The 22,032-nt window shown below is 36.4% G+C and overlaps 1 protein-coding gene across 2 annotated transcripts in view; it reads right to left on the reverse strand.

The window, feature by feature from the left end:
• Positions 1-22,032, reverse strand: part of RELN (reelin) — a 516,825-nt gene that overhangs the window by 251,290 nt on the left and 243,503 nt on the right. For both annotated transcript variants that reach the window (XM_073009223.1, XM_007982474.3), the window contains exon 8: positions 17,751-17,802. In XM_073009223.1, coding sequence (XP_072865324.1) covers positions 17,751-17,802 — 52 coding nt within the window. The remainder of the gene's footprint in view (positions 1-17,750; positions 17,803-22,032) is intronic.

Genomic DNA, 22,032 nt, shown 5'->3' on the forward strand with positions numbered 1-22,032 from the left:
ATCATCTCAACTCTCTCAGGTTTTACCATGGGAGAAGATTACAGAAAAACTGAACCAAGAAGAAATACCATGTGTACTTGGGCATCACTTCTCTGCACATTCCTTGACCATTCCTCTCCTTTCCCTGCCCTCATAGCCTGTCACCCAAACCTGTAGACCCTCCTTTTGCTCATCTGTTTGTGGACAGGGGTCTCACTATGTTGCACAGGCTAGAGTGCAGTGGTGGGATCAGAGTTCGTGTAGCTTCAAATTCCTGGGCTCAAGATATTCTCTCACTCCAGCCTTCCAAGTAGTTGGGACTACAAGTGTGAGCCACCATACCCAGCCCTACATATTTATTAAATTTATACCCGTTTTTTCCCTTCACCACCACCTCCTTATATCATCTTTCACCCAGATCAACGTGAGAACCTCCTAACTGGGCGCTCAAAAGAAATACACATAAATTAACCTTCTAAAGAATTTCTTTATTACGTATTTGCTTAAAAAAAAGCAAATAAAGGCACTATAAAGAGCTAAAAACGTTGCATTCCAAGAAAAGTAATATCCCAACATTTTCCAACTCAATTATGTGAAAAGTGTTAACCTGACATAATATTGCAATCATAAATTTAAGATATGCATGTAATTCATATTTGCTTCCTAAATAACACATTCCGTGATGGCTTGCAAATCTATTTCTTTTATTTTTTTGAGACGGAGTCTTACTCTGTCATCAGGCTGGAGTGCAATGGCGTGATCTTGGCTCACTGCAATTTCCGCTTCACGGGTTCAAGCTATTCTCCTGCCTCAGACTCCCAAGAAGCTAGGACTACAGGCGGGTGCTACAACGTTCAGCTGATTTTTGTATTTTTAGTAGAGACAGGGTTTCACCAGGTTGGCCAGGACGGTCTCGATCTCTTGACCTTGTGATCCGCCTGCCTCAGCCTTCCAAAGTGTTGGGATTACAGGCATGAGCCACCACACCCGACTGCAAATCTATTTCTTTTTTACAAAAATTTGACCTCTCAGATAAGCAAAACAAACAAAAAACGATTTCTAAAGTTACAATTTTACCATAAAGAAATAATATTTACCAGTGTAAAACAGTACCCAGTACTTGTTATTTAAAAAAGAAGGAATATAAAGAATGACAGATATTTCTAAACAGTTGCTACCTTTTAATGTTGGAGAGATTCATCAGTATAATTCTAACAAATATTTTATCGTAAACTTGGTCTGATCTAGGAACTACTTTACCTAATCTAAAATTACAACTGAAATAGGTATCTACTTTTACTCTGGTTCTATTTAAAATACTACTGTCCCTGGTATCATTTAGAAAAATTAGACAAGTAACTTCCCACTTTTGTCATAGGAAGCCAGGCCAAGATGATGAATTAATCAATCAATTCATCAATGAGGTGACCAACTATTAAAAGTATCTCTTATGTTAGAAGTATATGTGAACTCAAAAGCCTAGTTGCTGTCTTGTGATTCAGACTCATTTCTTTTTTTTTTTTTTTTAATTTATTTATTATTATTAAACTTCAAGTTGTAGGGTACATGTGCACAACGTGCAGGTTTGCTACATATGTATACTTGTGCCATGTTGGTGTGCTGCACCCATCAACTCGTCATTTACATCAGGTATAACTCCCAGTGCAATCCCTCCCCCCTCCCCCCTCCCCATGATAGGCCCCGGTGTGTGATGTTCCCCTTCCCGAGTCCAAGTGATCTCATTGTTCAGTTCCCGCCTATGAGTGAGAACATGCGGTGTTTGGTTTTCTGTTCTTGTGATAGTTTGCTGAGAATGATGGTTTCCAGCTGCATCCATGTCCCTACAAAGGACACAAACTCATCCTTTTTTATGGCTGCATAGTATTCCATGGTGTATATGTGCCACATTTTCTTAATCCAATCTGTCACTGATGGACATTTGGGTTGATTCCAAGTCTTTGCTATTGTGAATAGTGCTGCAATAAACATACGTGTGCATGTGTCTTTATAGCAGCATAATTTATAATCCTTTGGGTATATACCCAGTAATGGGATGGCTGGGTCATATGGTACATCTAGTTCTAGATCCTTGAGGAATCGCCATACTGTTTTCCATAATGGTTGAACTAGTTTACACTCCCACCAACAGTGTAAAAGTGTTCCTATTTCTCCACATCCTCTCCAGCACCTGTTGTTTCCTGACTTTTGAATGATCGCCATTCTAACTGGTGTGAGATGGTATCTCATTGTGGTTTTGATTTGCATTTCTCTGATGGCCAGTGATGATGAGCATTTTTTCATGTGTCTGTTGGCTGTATGATTATCTTCTTTTGAGAAATGTCTGTTCATATCCTTTGCCCACTTTTTGATGGGGTTGTTTGTTTTTTTCTTGTAAATTTGTTTGAGTTCTTTGTAGGTTCTGGATATTAGCCCTTTGTCAGATGAGTAGATTGCAAAAATTTTCTCCCATTCTGTAGGTTGCCTGTTCACTCTGATGGTAGTTTCTTTTGCTGTGCAGAAGCTCTTTAGTTTAATGAGATCCCATTTGTCAATTTTGGCTTTTGCTGCTGTTGCTTTTGGTGTTTTAGACATGAAGTCTTTGCCCATGCCTATGTCCTGAATGGTACTACCTAGGTTTTCCTCTAGGATTTTTATGGTATTAGGTCTAACATTTAAGTCTCTAATCCATCTTGAATTAATTTTCGTATAAGGAGTAAGGAAAGGATCCAGTTTCAGCTTTCTACTTATGGCTAGCCAATTTTCCCAGCACCATTTATTAAATAGGGAATCCTTTCCCCATTTCTTGTTTCTCTCAGGTTTGTCAAAGATCAGATGGCTGTAGATGTGTGGTATTATTTCTGAGGACTCTGTTCTGTTCCATTGGTCTATATCTCTGTTTTGGTACCAGTACCATGCTGTTTTGGTTACTGTAGCCTTGTAGTATAGCAGACTCATTTCTTTTGACCTCAGCTGTCATTCAGAAAAAAAAGGTAGGAAAAACAGACCCTCTAAACAGCCCTTCTTACTTAAGAAGTAAAACATCATTTAGAACTGACATTTCCATAAGGGCTGCTGTGGCCACCCAAACACCAGTGGGTATGACTCTTGATGCTGGCTAGTCCTTCTGCTCGGTTAGTTCTCTTACATGATTTGGGCCTCTGTTTAATGGTTACGTCCCTCAGATGCCTTACCCTGGCCACCTGTAATAAAATGCTAACCCCATCACTCACTGACCTCTGATTTAATTTTTTCATTGTATTTATTACTCCCTGACATGTTCATTTATTTGATGGTTGCCTCCTCTCACCAGAATGTTGGCCCCTCCAGAGCAAAGATTTTGTTTAACAAATTCTAAGTGCCTTGAGAGCTGCTTCACAGAGAAGAGGAGCTCAATGAACACTTGAATGAATGAAGGCAATAAAGCTCTTCCGAGACTCGTCAGTTAAACTCCAGGAAGAGTGTCTTTTGGAAATACAATAATACTATTATTATGAATAACTTTTCTGTAGTACCTATTTTCAGCAGGATAGGGAGATGAGGTGATTTACAGCCCCTGTCCACTATTACAAACACTGATGCTCTTCTTGGAAGAGCCAGAAGGGCAGCATCTCAGGCTGGCACCAAGTATTATGTGGGTAACAACATCACATGGTTCTGCCAATGCTACATTTCTGTTCCTCTGTTTAGTATCTTTCCCTGGCGATAAAATAAGCTACAAGTATAAATTAACTACAATTGGTTAAAGATATGGTGACTGCTTTAGTATTTCTGTAAGGGCTGCCTTAATTGAAACAGAAAACAATAACCATGTTTTCAGCCAAACTAAATTCCTGCTTCACTCATGGTTCATTGTTGTTACCCAGTTCTAGGACTTAGGACCACAGTGGTAAGACATTTAAGAGATCACAAAGATGAACGTGCTTACTTGTGAGGGGCCCAGGCAGCCTCTACCACTACCCATGGTTATGTGGGGAGTTCAACTGGCAGAGAAAGGACTATATGGCTTGACTCCCAAATCAGTGCTCTTTTCCCTCTGCCCATTTATACCAACAGTAAAAGTTGTTTGCCAGACTGGATTAAGAAAATGTGGCACATATACACTACGTGTATACTATCTGTATACTATATAGCCATAAAAAAGGATGAGTTCATGTCCTTTGCAGGGACATGGATGCAGCTCGAAACCATCATTCTCAGCAAACTATCGCAAGAACAGAAAACCAAACACTGCATGTTCTCACTCATAGGTGAGAGTTGAACAATGAGAACACTTGGACACAGAAAGGGGAACATCACACACTGGGGCCTGTTGTGGGGTGGAGGGAGGGGGGAGGGATAGCATTAGGAGATATACCTAATGTAAATGACGAGTTAATGGGTGCAGCACACCAACATGGCACATGTATACATATGTAACAAACCTGCATGTTGTGCGCATGTACCCTAGAACACAAGGTATAATTTAAAAAAAAGAAAACTTACTAAAACTGTAAAAAAAAAAAAAAAAAAGTTGTCAGTATATATAAGTCATAAAGTGATGTGCATATGCTGTAGAATATTCCAAATATATAAAAAAATTCATGGCTTAAAATATCTACATTAAATAAAAAATATTATTTTGCATTAATGATTATTTCTTATTGAGAATCAAAACAGTAGCTATAGCAGTATATAGAAATCTCTATGGTCCCTACATGACAAGGCAAAAGCAATAGAACATGGAATAAAGGGAAGATAAGATGTAATCAGAATTTGAAAGGGAAAGTTGAGGCAACTAACTTGCAGTGAGGGTAAGAAAGGAGGAAGGAAATGTCAATAAGACGAATGTCAGAATGTGAACGTATATTACCAGTGCAACAAATCTAAGTGTAATGTTCAATTCCAACATGTTTGTCATAGACAGAAGAGGATTTACCACGAAGCTGACGAAGCTTTGGCTTCATGGCCCTCACTTTGGTTAGCACTATCTAAGGTCCTGCAATATATCTAGCAATATAGTCTGATGGCCATGTTTTATAACACTTGCAGTTGGTTAAGATCGTGGAAATATATTTATCTTGGGTTAGTGTGATATAGTTATGTGGTTTACTTTCCATTTTGTAGTCTAGTCATGTCATTCTCAATATAAAAACAGGTTCCAGGAACTCCTATGGCCACTGTGCTGATGCATCCAGCATCATGACTCAAGGATAATGATGATACACTATTTAACGAGTGACGTCAATTCAGAGAGCAGCTAAGATTAGTCGCTGCACAAGGGAAGTTGAAATGTCCTGAAATATAAATAAGAGAGAGGTTTTCCAATTCTATAACGATTTTAAAAATCTAAATGACATGATCAGTAAGGAGTTGCAAAGGCAAATATTAAGCATCAACTCTGATCTAACAAGCTAGAGGCAGAATACCCTTTCTATTATTTCCAGAAAATATTACAAAATTGTTGTCATAGGAAAAGGCGATTTAAGAGTACACGGCCGGCTGGGCGTGGCGGCTCACACCTGTAATCCCAGCACTTTGGGAGGCTGAGGCTGGTGGATCATGAGGTCAAGAAATCAAGACCATCCTGGCCAACATGGTGAAACGCCGTCTCAACTAAAAATACAAAAATTAGCCAGGCATGGTGGCCCGCACCTGTAGTCCCAGTTACTCAGGAGGCTGAGGCAGGAGAATCGCTCAAACCCGGGAGGCAGATGCAGTGAGCCGAGAGTGCGCCACTGTACCCCAGCCTGGCAACAGAGCGAGACTCCGTCTTTTTAAAAAAAAAAAAAAAAAAAAAAAGATATAAGGAAAAAAGTACTATAGAACATTTCAGGCAGTTAACAGGCAGTTAACAAAAATGTTATATTTCTTGATTTTGTGATGTTTGTGGTACAGTCAATTTTGAACAATTTGTAATTTGTTTTTACTTCTTTTTGCATTCTAAATAAATTTTCACATTTGTACCTAATTTGGAATGTGTAATTTTGTATTTTTTTCCTTAGAGAGAGACCCTCACTCAAGTTGTTTAAGCTTCAAAGGTGGACCTACACAACTCAGACCCACTCTGTACAGAGCTTGTACTGCGCTACATTCCTACATTTCAAAACTGTCTTAAATCACGGGTCCCAAAGCAAGGCAATCCAGACTACAAAGTTCATTTTCCACTTTGCTTAGCATGGCACAATCAAATGTATTTAATGACAGGACAAGAATAAAGACAGAATAAGAATTTGAAATTTTTGAAATTCTTTTCTTCTCTTAAGGCAGGTTTGACTCAATTAAAATATTTCTATATGGAAGTGAATCACAGTACAACTAGATCAGGATTGATGAAATGACTTTTAAGCAATGTTTACACACACAAAAATGCCATTTTTTTAAAGGCAGGGTCTTGTCTGTCGCCCAGGCTGGAGTGCAGTGGTGTGATCACAGCTCACTGCAGGCTCAACTTCCGGCGTTCAAGGCATCCTCTCGCATCAGCCTCTGAAGTAGCTGGGATTACAGGCACCCGCCAGCATACCTGGCTAATTTTTTTGCATTTTTTGTAGAGACAGGGTTTCACCATGTTGCCCAGGCTGGTCTCAAACTCCTGGGCTCAAATGATCCACCTGCCTTGGCCTCTCAAAGTGCTGGGATTACAGGTGTGAGCCACCACACCTGACCTGCCATTCATTTTTGACTGTGTTGTCAAAATGAAACCTACATTGACCCTCATAAACCTCATTAAACCTCAGGGACTCAGAAACCGGAGAGAACCTGTAACTTCCAAGTCTTGCTAACCGGAATGTTTCTGTGCTATGCCGGCCTGGAGAATCCTAAAGAGCTTTTAGAGTTTATAATCTCAAGAATACACAAGCACATGAACCTGCAGCAATTATGTACTAATCAAATGCAATCCATATTAAGTACATAAAAATTCTGCTCATTGTGCAGTAGCCTATTTACTATAATATACACGTAATATATAAAGAGCCAGGAAATTTCCAAAATTCACAAATAAACTTTGTTTTCTCTTTCCATCCCTCTTCAGTAGTTGACATAATAACAAACAATATAAAGAATAGCTTGATTTGATATAAAATCAAAGCCACTTGAAAATACAAGTATTAGTAACTCCTAATGAAAATTAAAGAGTTACTTCCTTCCTTGGAATAATAGCCATATAGGTCCATAATCCCTTGAAGTTAAATGAATTCTATAATTCAAATAACTTAATTAACTTATAGATTTCAAAAAGGCAATATGGTGCATATGCCATGCCTAGAGCAGCACTCTATATTCCAACACATTAATACTTCTACAGTGAAATGCATGATAATTCACGTAAGTAACAGAAATAATGATCATAAATAGCTTTAAATCCTTTCAACACAGGTCTTGCTGCCAAATGAATTCAGGTCATGTCAAACTTTGCCATCACATACATTTTTAAAAAACTGGCTTGTGATATTTCCATATTTTTTGTAATATGAAATTACAGATTAGGGATTGTGAGCCTGTATCTTCAAGAATTACATCTATTTTGTTTTACTTTTATAGAAGGACCAATCAATTGGTGTTTAGTCTCTCAAGGCCTGGTTAGTTTTGGGTAGTTTTTTTAAATTTGGTTATATCATTCCCCACCAATCCCAGGACTTTTCAAAGTAAATCACAGTAGAATGCAATAGAAGAACTACTGTTACCTTGGGGATTGGTAGTGGCTGCTGGGAGCAGCCTCTTTCCCCAAAGCTCTGCCTTAAAAATGAGCTGCCTTTTCAAATGCAGCACAGAGCCACAGAAGGAGAGAACTGATCTCACAAAATTTATAGATGGGGAAAATCACTGCCAGAAATCATGCCTCTAGATAGCACAGTGGGACCCATAAATACTGAAGGCTTGAGGAGTGTCTGGACAGAACTCTGTTGAGGATTCCTGCAGCGCGAGTGCTGCCACTGCCATTCCTCAAAACTCAGACCTCAGAGACAAGCATAGCTCTAGGAGCTGCATGTAAACAACAGCATTTGATATAGAAAGACCATAAAGTTATAGAATGGATGCAATCTGGCTACTCAGAACTCCTGCCACAAACTAGAACAACTCTTAGCAGGATCAGCACATCCTTTCATCTTTTCTAGATAGATAAAAGGAGAACGGGACCATTAACTGGAGGTTGCAGTGAGTGGAAAGAGAAAGAGATGAATGGGCAAACTTTAGGGAGCTTTTACACAGCTAGAAACTGTTACTCTTAGGGAATATTACATGTTACTGTAGGCTAGGGCATTCAAGAAACAGACTTGCCTCATTCTACATTGAAATGTGAAAAATGTGAGCAATATAAGCAGTTCTGGCATTTACCCCTTTTTTTGAAGCTAAGGGTGAATTTTGAGGTATTATTCACCAGGCAGAAAATACACTTACTCTACCCCCCCACACACAAAATTAAGAAACACAATAAAAGCTTCTTTGCTACTTTGCAATTCTTTTTCAAATAACTCTGCCCCAAATAAGACCATTATTACCCAGATTATCAATAGTTTGATAGTTCTATGAATAGCACTGTAGAAAAATGATTATATCATACTTAGATTTTAATTTCCTTCTTTACCATCTGCCAGAAAATCCCTAAAAATATTAGCTCTCTTGGCCCATGGTATCAAAATATTCTACTCTTAAGTAGAGCAACATCTTGATGACATGGCAAGTCTAGGAGTACTAACTCATGAACAGTATCTAAAATATGATTCCCAGTTTTAAGCACATAATGCTGTAATTTCCAGGATGGCTGGTTTAATATATAGATTATATATATATTTTAGTTTTCATTTAGTTTTCATTCTGTTTTATTCTTCTTCTAGTACAAAAACCTACACTATATAACATTTTATATATCTGAGCATTTTGTTTGATAATATGACTATCTATATAAATTTGTTCCAATAATTTTTAAATTTTATAAAAATATGTGTTTATTTTCTAGCAGCTAGTTTTTTGCTCGATAATATTCAAAGCAAATTGTTTTTATTACTCTTATTACCTTACTGTACATCATATATCCACAGGGTACTTTGGAAAACAGAGTTCAAGGCAGGAGGGAAAATCTACTGGGAAGATGAGAATTTGGTTCTAAGTGTGTTATTTTACCAATTCTCTGATCACAGGTAAAATAAATGCATGAGAAATGGCTACACAGGGAATGCGGTTGAGTCAATGATCTGCCTGGTTGGTATGCACTCAGCTGCTGTCCCCCATGTCTGACAGTGTGTGCACATCCCACCATGCAGAGCAGCTTCTGGCTCTCATGAAATACAGGCTCGATTTGCCTTGCCTATGCTTGCACATAGAGGCAACTCACGCTTTGTTGAAGTCCAGGGGCCTTAGCCAAAAGGGCAGCAGTTTGATTCATGGGTAAGAAGCAGGGCAGGAAAAAATGGTTACTGTATCGTATAATGCTTTGTGGCAGCCCAGGCGGGAAGTGTCCTGGGGCTTCTCATTCCCAAATGACAGGGATGACAATTGTGACTGAAAGAAGCCCACAGATATTACTTTAATTAAGAATAGTTCCATTCTGCATGAACAGAAATCCTCTAATTACTCTTGGATCTGTCAAGAACTGTTCTTGACAGAGCAAACACATTTAATTTTGGTAAATTATGATCATCAAAATTAAGATAATTATTTTATGAATAGAAATTATAAATTTAAAGAAATGAATGTCCAAAGTTTTTGGTCAGCCCAAATTATCAATTAATTTGGGCTAGGGAATTTGGATAGGGAAGTCTAGAGTTTATGTCTATACCTCTGTTTTGCCCACCAAAAATACCCATGGGGGATTTAAGCATTTATTAAGTGAGAAAACATATTTCAAGGACAATGTTGTATGAGGGAACATTATATGCAAGCAAAATTTTCATTCTAAGCATCTAAAAACTGATAATAAGGATTAAGAGAGATCAAAGTAGAAGAATAAAATCAATAAAAATCTTCAAAAATATTCTATACTTGAACTAAAAACATGCTTCCTTTATACTTGAAAGTCTTTTTTTCATAAAATATAGAAAAAGTATCAGGTTTGAAAAGCAACTGTCTTCCACTTTCTGTTTTATATTTATGTTTAAAATGAGGCTACTAGTAATAGTCTCTGTTTTGACTATCAGACTTACAAACCTTTCTTTCTGGCTAAATGTGACAGTGCGTGATTTATTGTACTTAATATTTTGTCCCTTAGTCACTTTCCTGGTTGAATTTCCCAAATCTCATTAGGGGACTTCTTCCAGTTCATGGCAGATGGACAATGACCACAGGATATAAAATGAACAGCTGTCCTCCTCCCTGCTTGTGCTTTTCTCCCTTCCAGTCCTATCCCTCTTCCCTCACTTCCAAAATATGTATATTTCTTCATTATCACTGGTACTCCTACCATAATGGAGAGAGGGATCCATTCTCTCCCAGTTTATGGAATGCCAAGCCACGTTCCAACCACTTCCAAGTGCCCAAGCCCTGCAAGTTTTCTCCCAGGCCCACAGTAGAGAACTCTTGCCATGTTGCATGAAACACAAGGAAGAGAAAAGTGTCTGGCTTTGCCAGGTTCCCTGCCAGGCCGTCCTCCTTTCCCCAGGGCCCATGTAAACTATGCCCGGATGCTCATGCCTGGCCCATTTTCTAGGAGGACTAATCCCCACCCTGGCAGCAAGTGTTAAGTATCTCCTCTCCTCCACTCATGGCAATCTGGAGACAGCATTAGTATCATTGTTGTCTGGCTCTGACCTTGGTCCCCACTTCTTTGCAGGGCTCCTGCGTCTTGTTCTTCCTACAGGGTGCCATTTCCCTAACCTACACTGTGACGCCTGACCCTCTGATGGTACCATACCTGCTCTTGTCAATCTCTTTCCCAAATAATGAAGTCCTCCCTCCAGCCCTCCCTCTTTCCTGGACTTTCCAACAAATCATACTGTCATTCTCCTCTGTAGTCTGCGTCTGTTAATCAGCAATGTTTACTGCCATACTTGTTTTCTTCTCCCACGTGGACTCTCCCCCCACCCCCTCCCCTCCATTTGATAATAAACTTCTCAAAGATTGGGGCAGCGTCTTAGGCTTTGCTTTCTCTACAGTGAACATAAGCACATTATGATATATATAATAAACATTCTAAAGATCCTAAAGATCTTCTCTTTGACAGATGAGTCCCTGGTTAATTGACAAGAAACTGGAAACTGCAGGCTCAGACTAAATTCTAACAATGCCCATGGATTTCATTTAGCATACTCCCTTGCTTCAGAAGTCAAGAATGAGGATAGTATTCAGCACCAAGGTGGAACAGTACAAAATCCCTAAAGTAACCTAGGAATTCAATTTAGTTACATTTTTTTTTTAGTTCTAGGTGTGAGCCAAATTGTGTCCTACATACAGAAACGGACGCTTGTAGGTTCCTTAGCCCTCAAGGAATATTTAAGTTAGAAAAGGTGAAATATTTAAGTTAGAAAGTGAATGTGCAGAAATGGTCAGTGTATCTATCAAAGCAGAGTGAAGTACTCATCATAAAATAAATTCAGAGGAGGTGGGGTTTCAAAGATATCAGGCTGGGGCAACGGGATGAGTTTTCATGGAGGAGTGGTGTTTGAGAGACCATTTGGTCTATATCAATAATGAATTTCTTCTCATCCTGTAGTTCACTGCTGTATTCCTTCTATTAGAACAGTCCCCTCAAAATGTTAACAGCACAGATTTATGAATGAATCACTGACATTTATTTTTCTAAGCCTCATCAGATGAGTGACAAATTGAATATCTCAAAAGAGAAAGGGGATAATACTTACGTCAAATTGTGTATTTTAATTCATATAAAAATATTTAATTATCAGTTCTAATAATTAAATAACACTTATAATTAATCTCAACAATCTTTGCCAAAACTTTGGGCTTAGTGGTATTTTACAGGATTTCAGAATATTCTCTTTTATTACTTAAGCTAGGGCTTAAGAGTTTGGGGTGAGGTGGATTTGAAATATATATATTTATAAATACTATATATAAATATATGTTATACATTTAAATATATTTCATTTAAATTCATTTTTAAAGATAAACATTTCCTAAAAAGGTCACCTCTGGGATGACCAAGTAGGATATCCTGCATCATAATCAGTTTCACTCCTTTACTTACCAAATTTTAGTTAACATAGAGGTATTCCATATATAAATATTTCATTTTTTGTTTTAATATAGATATTTGAAGATCTGGAAAGCAAATCTTAAATCTTAGTTGAATATATTTTATATTCAATAATCTTACCCTTAAATCAAACATGTATTTAACCTTATAAAACATATGTATTATTTTTACCATTAAAATTTTCTAATGTTTTATTTATTTTTGTTTTGGGCTCAGGTCAAAGATTTTGTTAGTCTCATACTTAGAAGTGTCCATGTTTCAGAAGAGGTGTTCACTATTTCATAATAAGTTCCCCAAGGTCTTACTCACCAGGGAGAGTGATTCTTGAAAAAAAAATGAGAATCTAATTTTACATATATTTCAGTAAGTTCGTGGAGGAAATGAGCAATAATTCATACCAAGATATGGAGGAATCGATTTCTCCTCCTCTTGAATTACCTGTTCTAAGAGAGTTGAGAGAGAATTTCTCTACTGAATCAAGTTCTGAGTAATTAAGATGTTTATGAATTAGGCTCAAGGGAAAAATCAACTGCTTTTCTAATGCTAAGTGAAATATAATACCTTTTACAGGTGACATTTTATCCTTTACATCTATTAAAAAAAAAATAATACCAGATCTCTTTTCTTTCACAAAGCAATATTCCTTTTCAGCTTTTGTAATTTCCAGTTTTTATTTTTCAAAATACGCTCGTGTAAACAGAGTGGCTCTCATTCATCTCTGAGACTCCGTAGCACGTATAGCACAGAAGGAGAATAATTCAGGCCTAAGAACATTTGTACATCTTAATATGTAAATACAAAGCATTTATGATTTAATGACTTCCTTCTGCCTTGAAATGATAAAAACAAAGCAGCCAAAAAAAAAAAAAAATTAAACACACATACGAAAATAAAACCCGAATGTTTAGGACATCCATGAGTAAAACTCAAGAGAAAAGGTACTAATCCTATAAATCATGAACAAATAACAGATTCTAGTTAGCTCAGTAATTACGTACTGATAAACACATGCATATATATTTCTGTCTACTTGTTTCACTTAAAGCATAGTTGACTGGTGATTCTCAGTTTCTTTCTGGGTAATCTTTTCCATTGACTGTGGTCCTCAGATCATCTCCCCCAAACCCACTTTTGGCATGAAATGTCTGCATCACATCAATTTAACACTTGGTAACATACTATTATAGATGTCTTTGTAATGGTTACTTGTCACTCAGGCAGGAAATATTTATGAGCATCTATTTATTATAAGTCCCTGGGCTAGTGACTGAGGATACTGTGATGGACAAGACAGATTTGTCTGGCAAGCCAAACTATTTATTCTTCATGGTGTGTTTTTAAATGCTTTACCTTTATTCCTTGTTTGGCTAATGAATCCTATTAATCTGATATAAGAGGTAAGCTAAACTGAAGAAGCATATTACTTGGTAAATTCTTTTAGAGTGACTCAATGTAGATCTCTATCAAGGAAAAGACAAAGTCACCCCTAACACAACTACCCAAATAATTTTTCTGAAGAATTAATTTTATTCTATTTCTCTATTGCTCAAGACAGAAAGAGGTTCTTTTGCAGTCCTCTATTAAATAGCTAAAGAACAACATTATTTTACTTTTAAAAGGTTAATTAAATGAGTTTAAAACCTCCATTTAACATTTATCTCTCTATTAAATAAGTTGAAGCCCTGAGCTGATGCAGATTAGTCTTTAGACAGATGCAACTTTATCTGACATTGCTCATAGCTACCAGGCCCAGTTCCTCTGCTCCAGGAGGGCACGCATGTTCCCCTCCAACGCCTTGCCTGTGTTCACTCTGCCTCATCACCTGAAAAACCTTTCTCTGTCCTTTCAAGTGACTCAGGTTGTTGACAGGGATTCTCCTTCCTAAGAAGCCTTCCTAAAGGACCTCATTAGGCACTGCCACCCTGGGGACCTATATGCAAACCCACCCTGTTTACAACAATGCCACTTTCTAGAGATTTCATGCTCTGTATGTGCCCAGTGCCTTGTTAAATGTGTTCTGTTTTCTCACTTATTTTGTTTTCCCAGAGTTAAAGCCAGCTCAAGCAAATACTGAGCACACAACAAATACTCAGTGAAATTTTGTTAAGTGAATGATGGACACGAAGTACTACCGGCATTTCCTTTGGACCCTCAACCCTGCCTGAGAAAGCAGAGTTCGGAGGCATCTGTAGGATAACATTTTCCAAGGGTGTTATCTCAAATTTTTCTTCCTATCCCAGAGGAAATCTAAAGGAAGTGGATAAATGCCCCTAAGGTGACAACTACAAATTCCACAAGTTGAATCTAATGAATCAAGTGAGAATGGTAGCAAATCTATGCCTCAGCACAGAAATGGATACAAGACCTTTCATTGGAATGGAAAAATGAAGAGTTCTTCTAAGAATATTTTAGGACACTTTCCAAGATGATTTAGCTATGGATAACATGATAAATTTCATCTTGCAGAAATGCATTTTCAGGATTCTTTAACTTTTAAAATCATTTGGTTAAGACAGCCTTACATTTATGTATATATATGCATGAATGTGTATACATGTATATATACACGTACATAATCTATATACACACGTATAATAAATATACATTATATAAACACATCAGATATACACATGTATGTATACATATATAATGTAATATATGTATATATTGTATATACCGTGTGTGTGTATGTGTGTATTTGAAAGATCTGAGAGAGCATTGCTGCTAAACATGGGCATGATGGAATTTATTTGAGACACCCCTTAATAATTCAAGCAGTTTTTGTATGAGGAACTTGGGAGTCTTTTGGATAACATTTGTTATGCAACTGAAAATGTTTACAAGACCAATATGAAAGTATCAACACAATAATTTCTCCAATTGTGGATATATGCTCAATTATGAACATAATTGACCACTTAGGTCATAAATAATAATGGAATTCCCTAGAAAACTGCTTGAATCATTGTGTTACACAGTGAACATTTAACATTTAATATCCTAAAGTACTTCCTAACGAGTGAACTAAAACTAACTGAACATATGTAACCATATTATTAGTATAGATTTGGAGAATTCCATAGTACACAAGGAAATGTAAATGTTGAATTGTTAACATATAGGTTTTTAATAACATAATCTTAATATAATTTGTGAACTGAGTATAAATAAAATGGCTATTATGGTTGCTATTGGATTGGTTGGATTCATTTTAATTTCTATTTTGGTATCTGATTACTATGGATACACACAATTACGGCATTTCTAGAATTTGTGAGTGTTCCTCAATCTGGCCCTCATATCACTCAAGTAAACAGAATGATGTCACACCCTCATACCTCATAAACATCCATATAAACAAATTATAATGAGATACACAAAAACGTTTCTGGAAAGTTCTGCCCGCTATACTGTATTCACCACATACCACCACACACCATACAACAGATGGTTTGCTACATTGTTTCTTTGCCATCCTAACTCTTCTTGGTTTCCCACAATTTTTTACTCTCAAAATGTAGTAAGTAAATTCACCAATGAAATTTATAAACAATAAATTACAATTTCTTTTACTAAATATGTTCCATTTCACTCCTAGGATATGTTAAAATTTCACTTTTGATTCTAAAACTGCCACCTGAAAAGATTTATAAATGTATTTTTAGTTATAAACTTGAGATCTCTTTTTCTCATTTCCTTCCTCCCTCTTTCCTTCCTCCTTCCACCCTTCCTTCATTTTCTCCTTACTCTCTCTCTCTCTCTCTCTCTCTCTCTCATTCCCCAATTCTGTTACTCTTCCAGTCTTCAGCGGGATTCAAATCCATGCTTTAAATAACATAAGTTGGCCTGACGGGCTACAGTCTTCTGGCTTGTGGGGAGACCAAGGATTCTTGCTAAGTCCCATGTTTGTGTCTAGTCCTGAGACCTTGGCCCTGGTGCTTGCTCTGGGTTTTGAGTCTTAGGTAATAAACCCGTCATTCTCTGATTACCTCCTCTTCTTGGTACTTTTTCATCAACTCTATTGTAATTGGTACAAATGAAAGGCAAGGAAATAGAGAATCTATGCCATATTACCAGTATACTATTCACCAAAATGTAATTTTTCCCCTTTAATAAAGGATAATTTAATCAGTATAGGAGCTCTCCTCCCTTGAATAAAGTATGAATAATATTAGAATTAGGAGACATGTATTTTAAAATTGATTTTCGTGTTCTTTAGTTCCTTAAAGACAATATCTGAAACTACTGTTCATTTCTTTAACAAAAAGAGCAAGTACTCAGAATACTGATACATTATTAACCATTATTCAGCTTATTTTTATATATTAACAGCATAATGAATCTAAACACATTTATTCTGATTAAGAGGCCCTAAGTTGCCTGTCATGCTACAGTTAAAAAAATTATTTTTGTAGCACCACAACTCTTTAAAAATAAAATATTCTTTTGATTATAAAAACATTATGTGTTTGCTACAGAAGAGTTAGGATACACTTGTTAATAAGTCAAAGAAAACTCTTTCATCAAAAAACTATTATTTTTGTTTTTCCTAATGCTTAGCTTATGATCATACATGGACTTCTGAACTGTCTGTAAATTGTTGTAGGTAATGCTGTCAACTGGAGAAGAAAACCCAAAATGTAACCAGGTGATTTCACATAGTACTTGCAACACAGGCTGAAACAAGGCACTCTGATGAAAAAGTGACAAATACATGACTTAAAGAAAACTGTTCTTCAGCACAATCAACCACAGTGGGCTCCTGGCTGTAGAACACTGACTTGCAATTTGGAATAGAAGGCTCCTGAGGGAAACAGCCCTTTCACTAATGGCGGACCTTCTAAGATATGGAAGCGACTGGAGGATGCTATTCTGAGCCTGGCTGCTGGACATCTGCAATTCTCATGCCACAGAGAACGACCAGGAGGGGGTTTCGCTCTTATGGGACCTAGCCCCATTAAAAGACAGCATCTTTCTTCCTCTAGAACATTTCCTTTGTAAATGTATACCAGTTATTTATAAATACATACCCTTGAAAAATAAAATGGAAGGTAATAGAATAGACAGCAAAACTGCAAACACTCGATCAAAAGGCACCCTATTTTACTGAATGCTTTGAGTAGGAACTTTTAGCTCTAAAACAAAAGCACTTAAAAGAAACACTGCCAGACACAGTTATTGTTTTCATTATCTATGTTTGAATTTAACATAGATTATTCATGCCAAACATGAAGCCTTAATTGGTTTCTTTCGGTTACCAGTAATTATCTCTCTCACTACCAGTTAGTCAGAGCTCAGGAACTAGAACATATTTAATCTTAATCTGAGCAAAACACAACCAGGAAGGTAATCCTGCTGTAATAGAATAAGCCAATGTATGCAAAATACATATGTAAATCATCTTAAGATTTATTGAATTATCTGCAGTATTTTTAATACCACTCCCTGCTGGAGAGAAGTGAGAACAGAATGCAACATTTAAAAATATTTATTTCACTTTAAAAATGTTGTAGATTATTTACTGCAAAACTAAGACTTACTATTCTCTAAATCTGAAAGCATCTGGCATTATAATCCTGATTGCACACCATGTTTAAAGCAAACGTTTCCAAGTTAAATCATTATAACTGCTAAAAACACTTACCAATGGAAAATTGGAGGACAGAAGCTGTTGTTGTATTAAGGCCTGTGGTAATCTAGGGAAAAAGAATATATAAAAATAAGACAAAATAGGAGAAAGAAGAGAAAGATGCTGGGAGGGGTACGTGGAGGGGAAGAGTTAAAAAAGAGGAAAGAGGAAATCCATTCACAGAAGTTGCATTTATCCAGTTGTTAGTTCATTTTATCAGTGTGTCCAAACACAGATCTGTTTCTTGTTCCCCTGTGGGGAAGAAATAAGTGAAATCCTGACTTGGGGATGGATAGCATATTTCTCAATGTCCTTTCATAAACTGTTTTTAGTGGAATCCAGCAGGTGAAGGCATTTAACAAGGCTCCTCTCCACTCATTCCACCATCTCCCCTCCATCCTACCATATCAACAGATCTGTGACCCAAAGAGAATGTAGCAAAAGGCTACCAAACAAAAATTGGGAGATACATTAAGAACAAATAAGCAGAATAAAATTATTTTGAAAATGAAATAGAACTACAATAGCTAAAGGGCATAGGCTTTCTTTGTGGAGGGGTGTGATAAAATGGTCTAAAATTGATTGTAATAATGGTTCCATAACTTTGTAAATAAACCAGAAGCCTTGAACTGAACACTTTAAAAAATGTAGAATCTGTGGATTATTTCTCAATAAAACTGTTACCCAAAAAATGAAGAAAAGAAATATAATTATGGACCTAGAAACAGTCTTCGGACAAGGTTCTGCTACTTTTCCTTAGTTTCATGAAGAAGCATGCTTAAGCAAAATTTCCCCCTTCTGAAAGAAGAATGGTGCTTCTTTAATTTCAACATTTTTTTATCCTTTAACATTTTTTTTATCTGACCCTTTCATGGGTCAGAGCAGTAACTCTGACACACACCAGCTCAAATGAGACGAGAATTCAGGTTCTCATTTTGCTGGGTTCTGAAACTCTGTACACTACAATATAGGACATTTCAATGACTCCGCCCTATGCAATAGAAAGTGGATGACTCTTCACTGTGGCAGAGGCAGTAGGTTGTCTTACTTTTGCCTCTTTTTTGTTTTTGTTTGTTTTTGTTTTTGTTTTTGTTTTTTGAGACAGAGTCTCTGTTGTACTTGGCTTCTTATATGTCTTAATAACATCTTTAGACATATCCCTGCACTTTGTTACCCCTTATAGGATAGAGTCCACAATCGCAGAAGGGTCAAGTGCTATACAATTCATGAACAGCCGTAGGAAATGAGTGAGCAAGCCTCTTGCTCTGTTGGAATTCCGTTGAGATGTGAATATTAAAAGATTGGATGCATGTGAATACCAAAATATCTATATCATGACTTGGAGAGGTGACTGAACGTGTGCTTTAAATACATGGTTATAAAGCTACTGCTAGTGCATTAAATGTACTGAAGAGTCTTACTTATCCTGATGGTGTAATAAATGATGCTTGTGTCACCTAATTGATCAAGTTCCACAGCCATGACCTCTGCTAGTGAACAGCAAGTTGTGTGAAATATCGCCAAATTTCAAATTATGTGTGCTAACTGAGGGTGAACCTAGACTTTGATTAGTCACTGATTCTAATTTTTTTCACCAGGGAAGCTTAGGACTGGTTGACTCATTTCTTTACCTTTACCTATCTATTTTATTAGTAAAATATCAGCTACAAGAAAGAACAGGAAAGATGAGGGAAAAAAAAAGAAGCACTGCCTATGAAATCTATTCTGAAATCTATTCACCTATATTTATACTTGAGTATTATAAATACAAATTATACCTGTATTTATAATTGGGTATTACAAATTCTTAATCTTGAGTTGAAATGTGAGTTATTAAGCCTTTATATTTGACATTCTGAAACAAAAGGTGTCTTTAAAGAGCTTTTGGTAAATAATATGGTTAACTATGACTGTCTGAGACATAACTTTTTTCTTACCAAATCTCTCTTAAATTATTAAATACTCTCAAAACTACAGGAAATTAGTATGATAACTAAATGAATCAGAAGAAATCACTGTAGGCCAAAGCTGTTAATTCTGCACTTTTTCTCTAAATTTTTTTATTGGGTTTGATACTGTTTTAGTACAAACTCACCCTTGTAATTAAAATGCATTTCCAAATATGTGACAATAATTCAGTAAATAGGCCTGGCCCAGAGGCTCATGTCTGTAATCTCAGCGCTTTAGGAAGCCAAGAGATGTAGGATTGCTTGAGCCCAGGAGTTCAAGACAGCCTAGGCAACATAGGGAGACCTCATCTCTGCAAACAATTAAAAAAAATTAGCTGGGTGTGGTGGTGCATGCCTGTAGTCCCAGCTCCTTGGGAGACTGAGGCAGGAGGTGGGAGGCTGAGGCAGGAGTCTGAGGTGGGAGGATGAGGCCATAGGATCAGCTGAGCCCACTAGGTCAGGGGTGCAGTGAGCCATGATGGCACACCTGGACACCAGCCTGGGTGCCAGAGTGAAGCCCTGCTTTAAAACCTCATAGTAATAATTTAGTAAATAATTTTTTTTTAAATGGAGGGTAACATAACTCATTTCATTTTAAATTCTGAGAGCATATTTTTCCTTTAAAGGAGTGAGTAAATGAATTCCTTTATACCTTTATTTTATGCTAACAAAATGAATAAAGTTCAGTGTCACCACCTGAAATACAGAGACTTCACTGGGTTAAATAAAACCCAGTGAGGGGTGCATGGCACAGCAGTAAAAGGAACAAAAAGTTGTGCTATGTCCAGGTAACAGTTGCTGCCACCTCTCACTGACTAACTTCTCCTGAAATGAAATGGCTTTTTAACTACATTCACAAAAATGGAGATCCTCTCTTTTAGCATTTAAAGGATAAAGCCTTAGCCTACTAAGGTTCTTTGCTTGTGGTTCTTTTTCTTACAACTTCAGTAAGAATGGGTTTCATGAAAAATAAGAAGGTATATTGTTTAAAAAGTGATGTTTGGGGGCTGATAACTTTCATTAGTTCTCATGCACAACAATTTTGACTGGATTCAGTCATAAAGTACCATGCAAATGTTTGGATTTTAGTAAATATTGAATATAATGTTAACTGAAAATTGAATTCCTCACTTTTCATTTCATTGATCTGTCTTCTATAAACACAACTTGGGTACAATATATATTTTTGCTTTGGGGATACCAATACAGTATAAAAATTATGAAAAATTAGAAGTTAGTATAAAATGTGGACATCATCTCCATCATTCTCAATCTGTTTTATTTTATTCCCTTTGAATCTCACCATACAAATTCATCTTACGAAAATGCTTACAATGGAAATATAAAAACTGCATACTTTCTTATTTCCCAGATGAAGATAATTATTTTGAATATTTTCCTTTTTAGTTGAAAGGCTAATCCCACATTAATTATAAAACACAATTCAAAATTAGCCCACTGAATATATCAACTCTAATGCTAAATAAACAGGGATATAGTGAAACGATCAGGACTAAACATACAAAAGATTAATACTTCAGTTTTATGCTATGAAAATATGAATTTTGGCATTATATTCTTAGATATTTTTATTTCCTATTAACCAGTGGCAACAAAAATAACTTGCCAAGCATTTCCAGGAATATTACTAAATGAGACACCTTCTAAAACAGGCATTTAGTCTAAGCTCAATTAACTACAGTAAAAAAATTAAATTTGCTAAGGTTTATAGATAATTAATTCTGTCATGGTATATTATCTAAAATGTACCAGCAAATCTATTTTTTCAAGAAAAACTTCACCACTAGAGTCATACTTCTCTGCAGGAATATTGTAGCACTTGTGAGGCTTGAATTATGAGCACCTATTATTTTAATTTGCATCCAATTAATTCTGTTTGTGTTGTAATTTCAACTAAAAACTCCTCAATTCATCAATGCTCTGAAGCTTGTATCTTTAATAAATTAAATGTATCTGTTGGCATGAAAGGGGTATTTAAGCAGCATAAAATAGAACCATCTTACAACAATTAATTGGCTTTCACATTTTGATAACTAAATCTTCTTTTAATTGCCCATCTTGGCACCCCCCCGCAACAATTTACATTGGAAGTCAGTCTTTTGACAACTTTGAAAGTTAATGATTTTTAAACACAATTGTGACAGAAGGGTGAAAAATACAACCTATTACTGAAGCCCTCTGAAAACAAAGATACGAGAAATAAAAGAACAAGCATTAAAACCAAGATGCAAAGCAGAAAAGTAAAACATAAGAGATAGTACAAGAAGAGTATTAGGGACAAAGGAATTGAGACAGGATATAATATAACAATTGCTTTTATATTGTTT

This window comes from Chlorocebus sabaeus, chromosome 21 (assembly GCF_047675955.1).
Source record: "Chlorocebus sabaeus isolate Y175 chromosome 21, mChlSab1.0.hap1, whole genome shotgun sequence".
Taxonomy (NCBI): domain Eukaryota; kingdom Metazoa; phylum Chordata; class Mammalia; order Primates; family Cercopithecidae; genus Chlorocebus; species Chlorocebus sabaeus.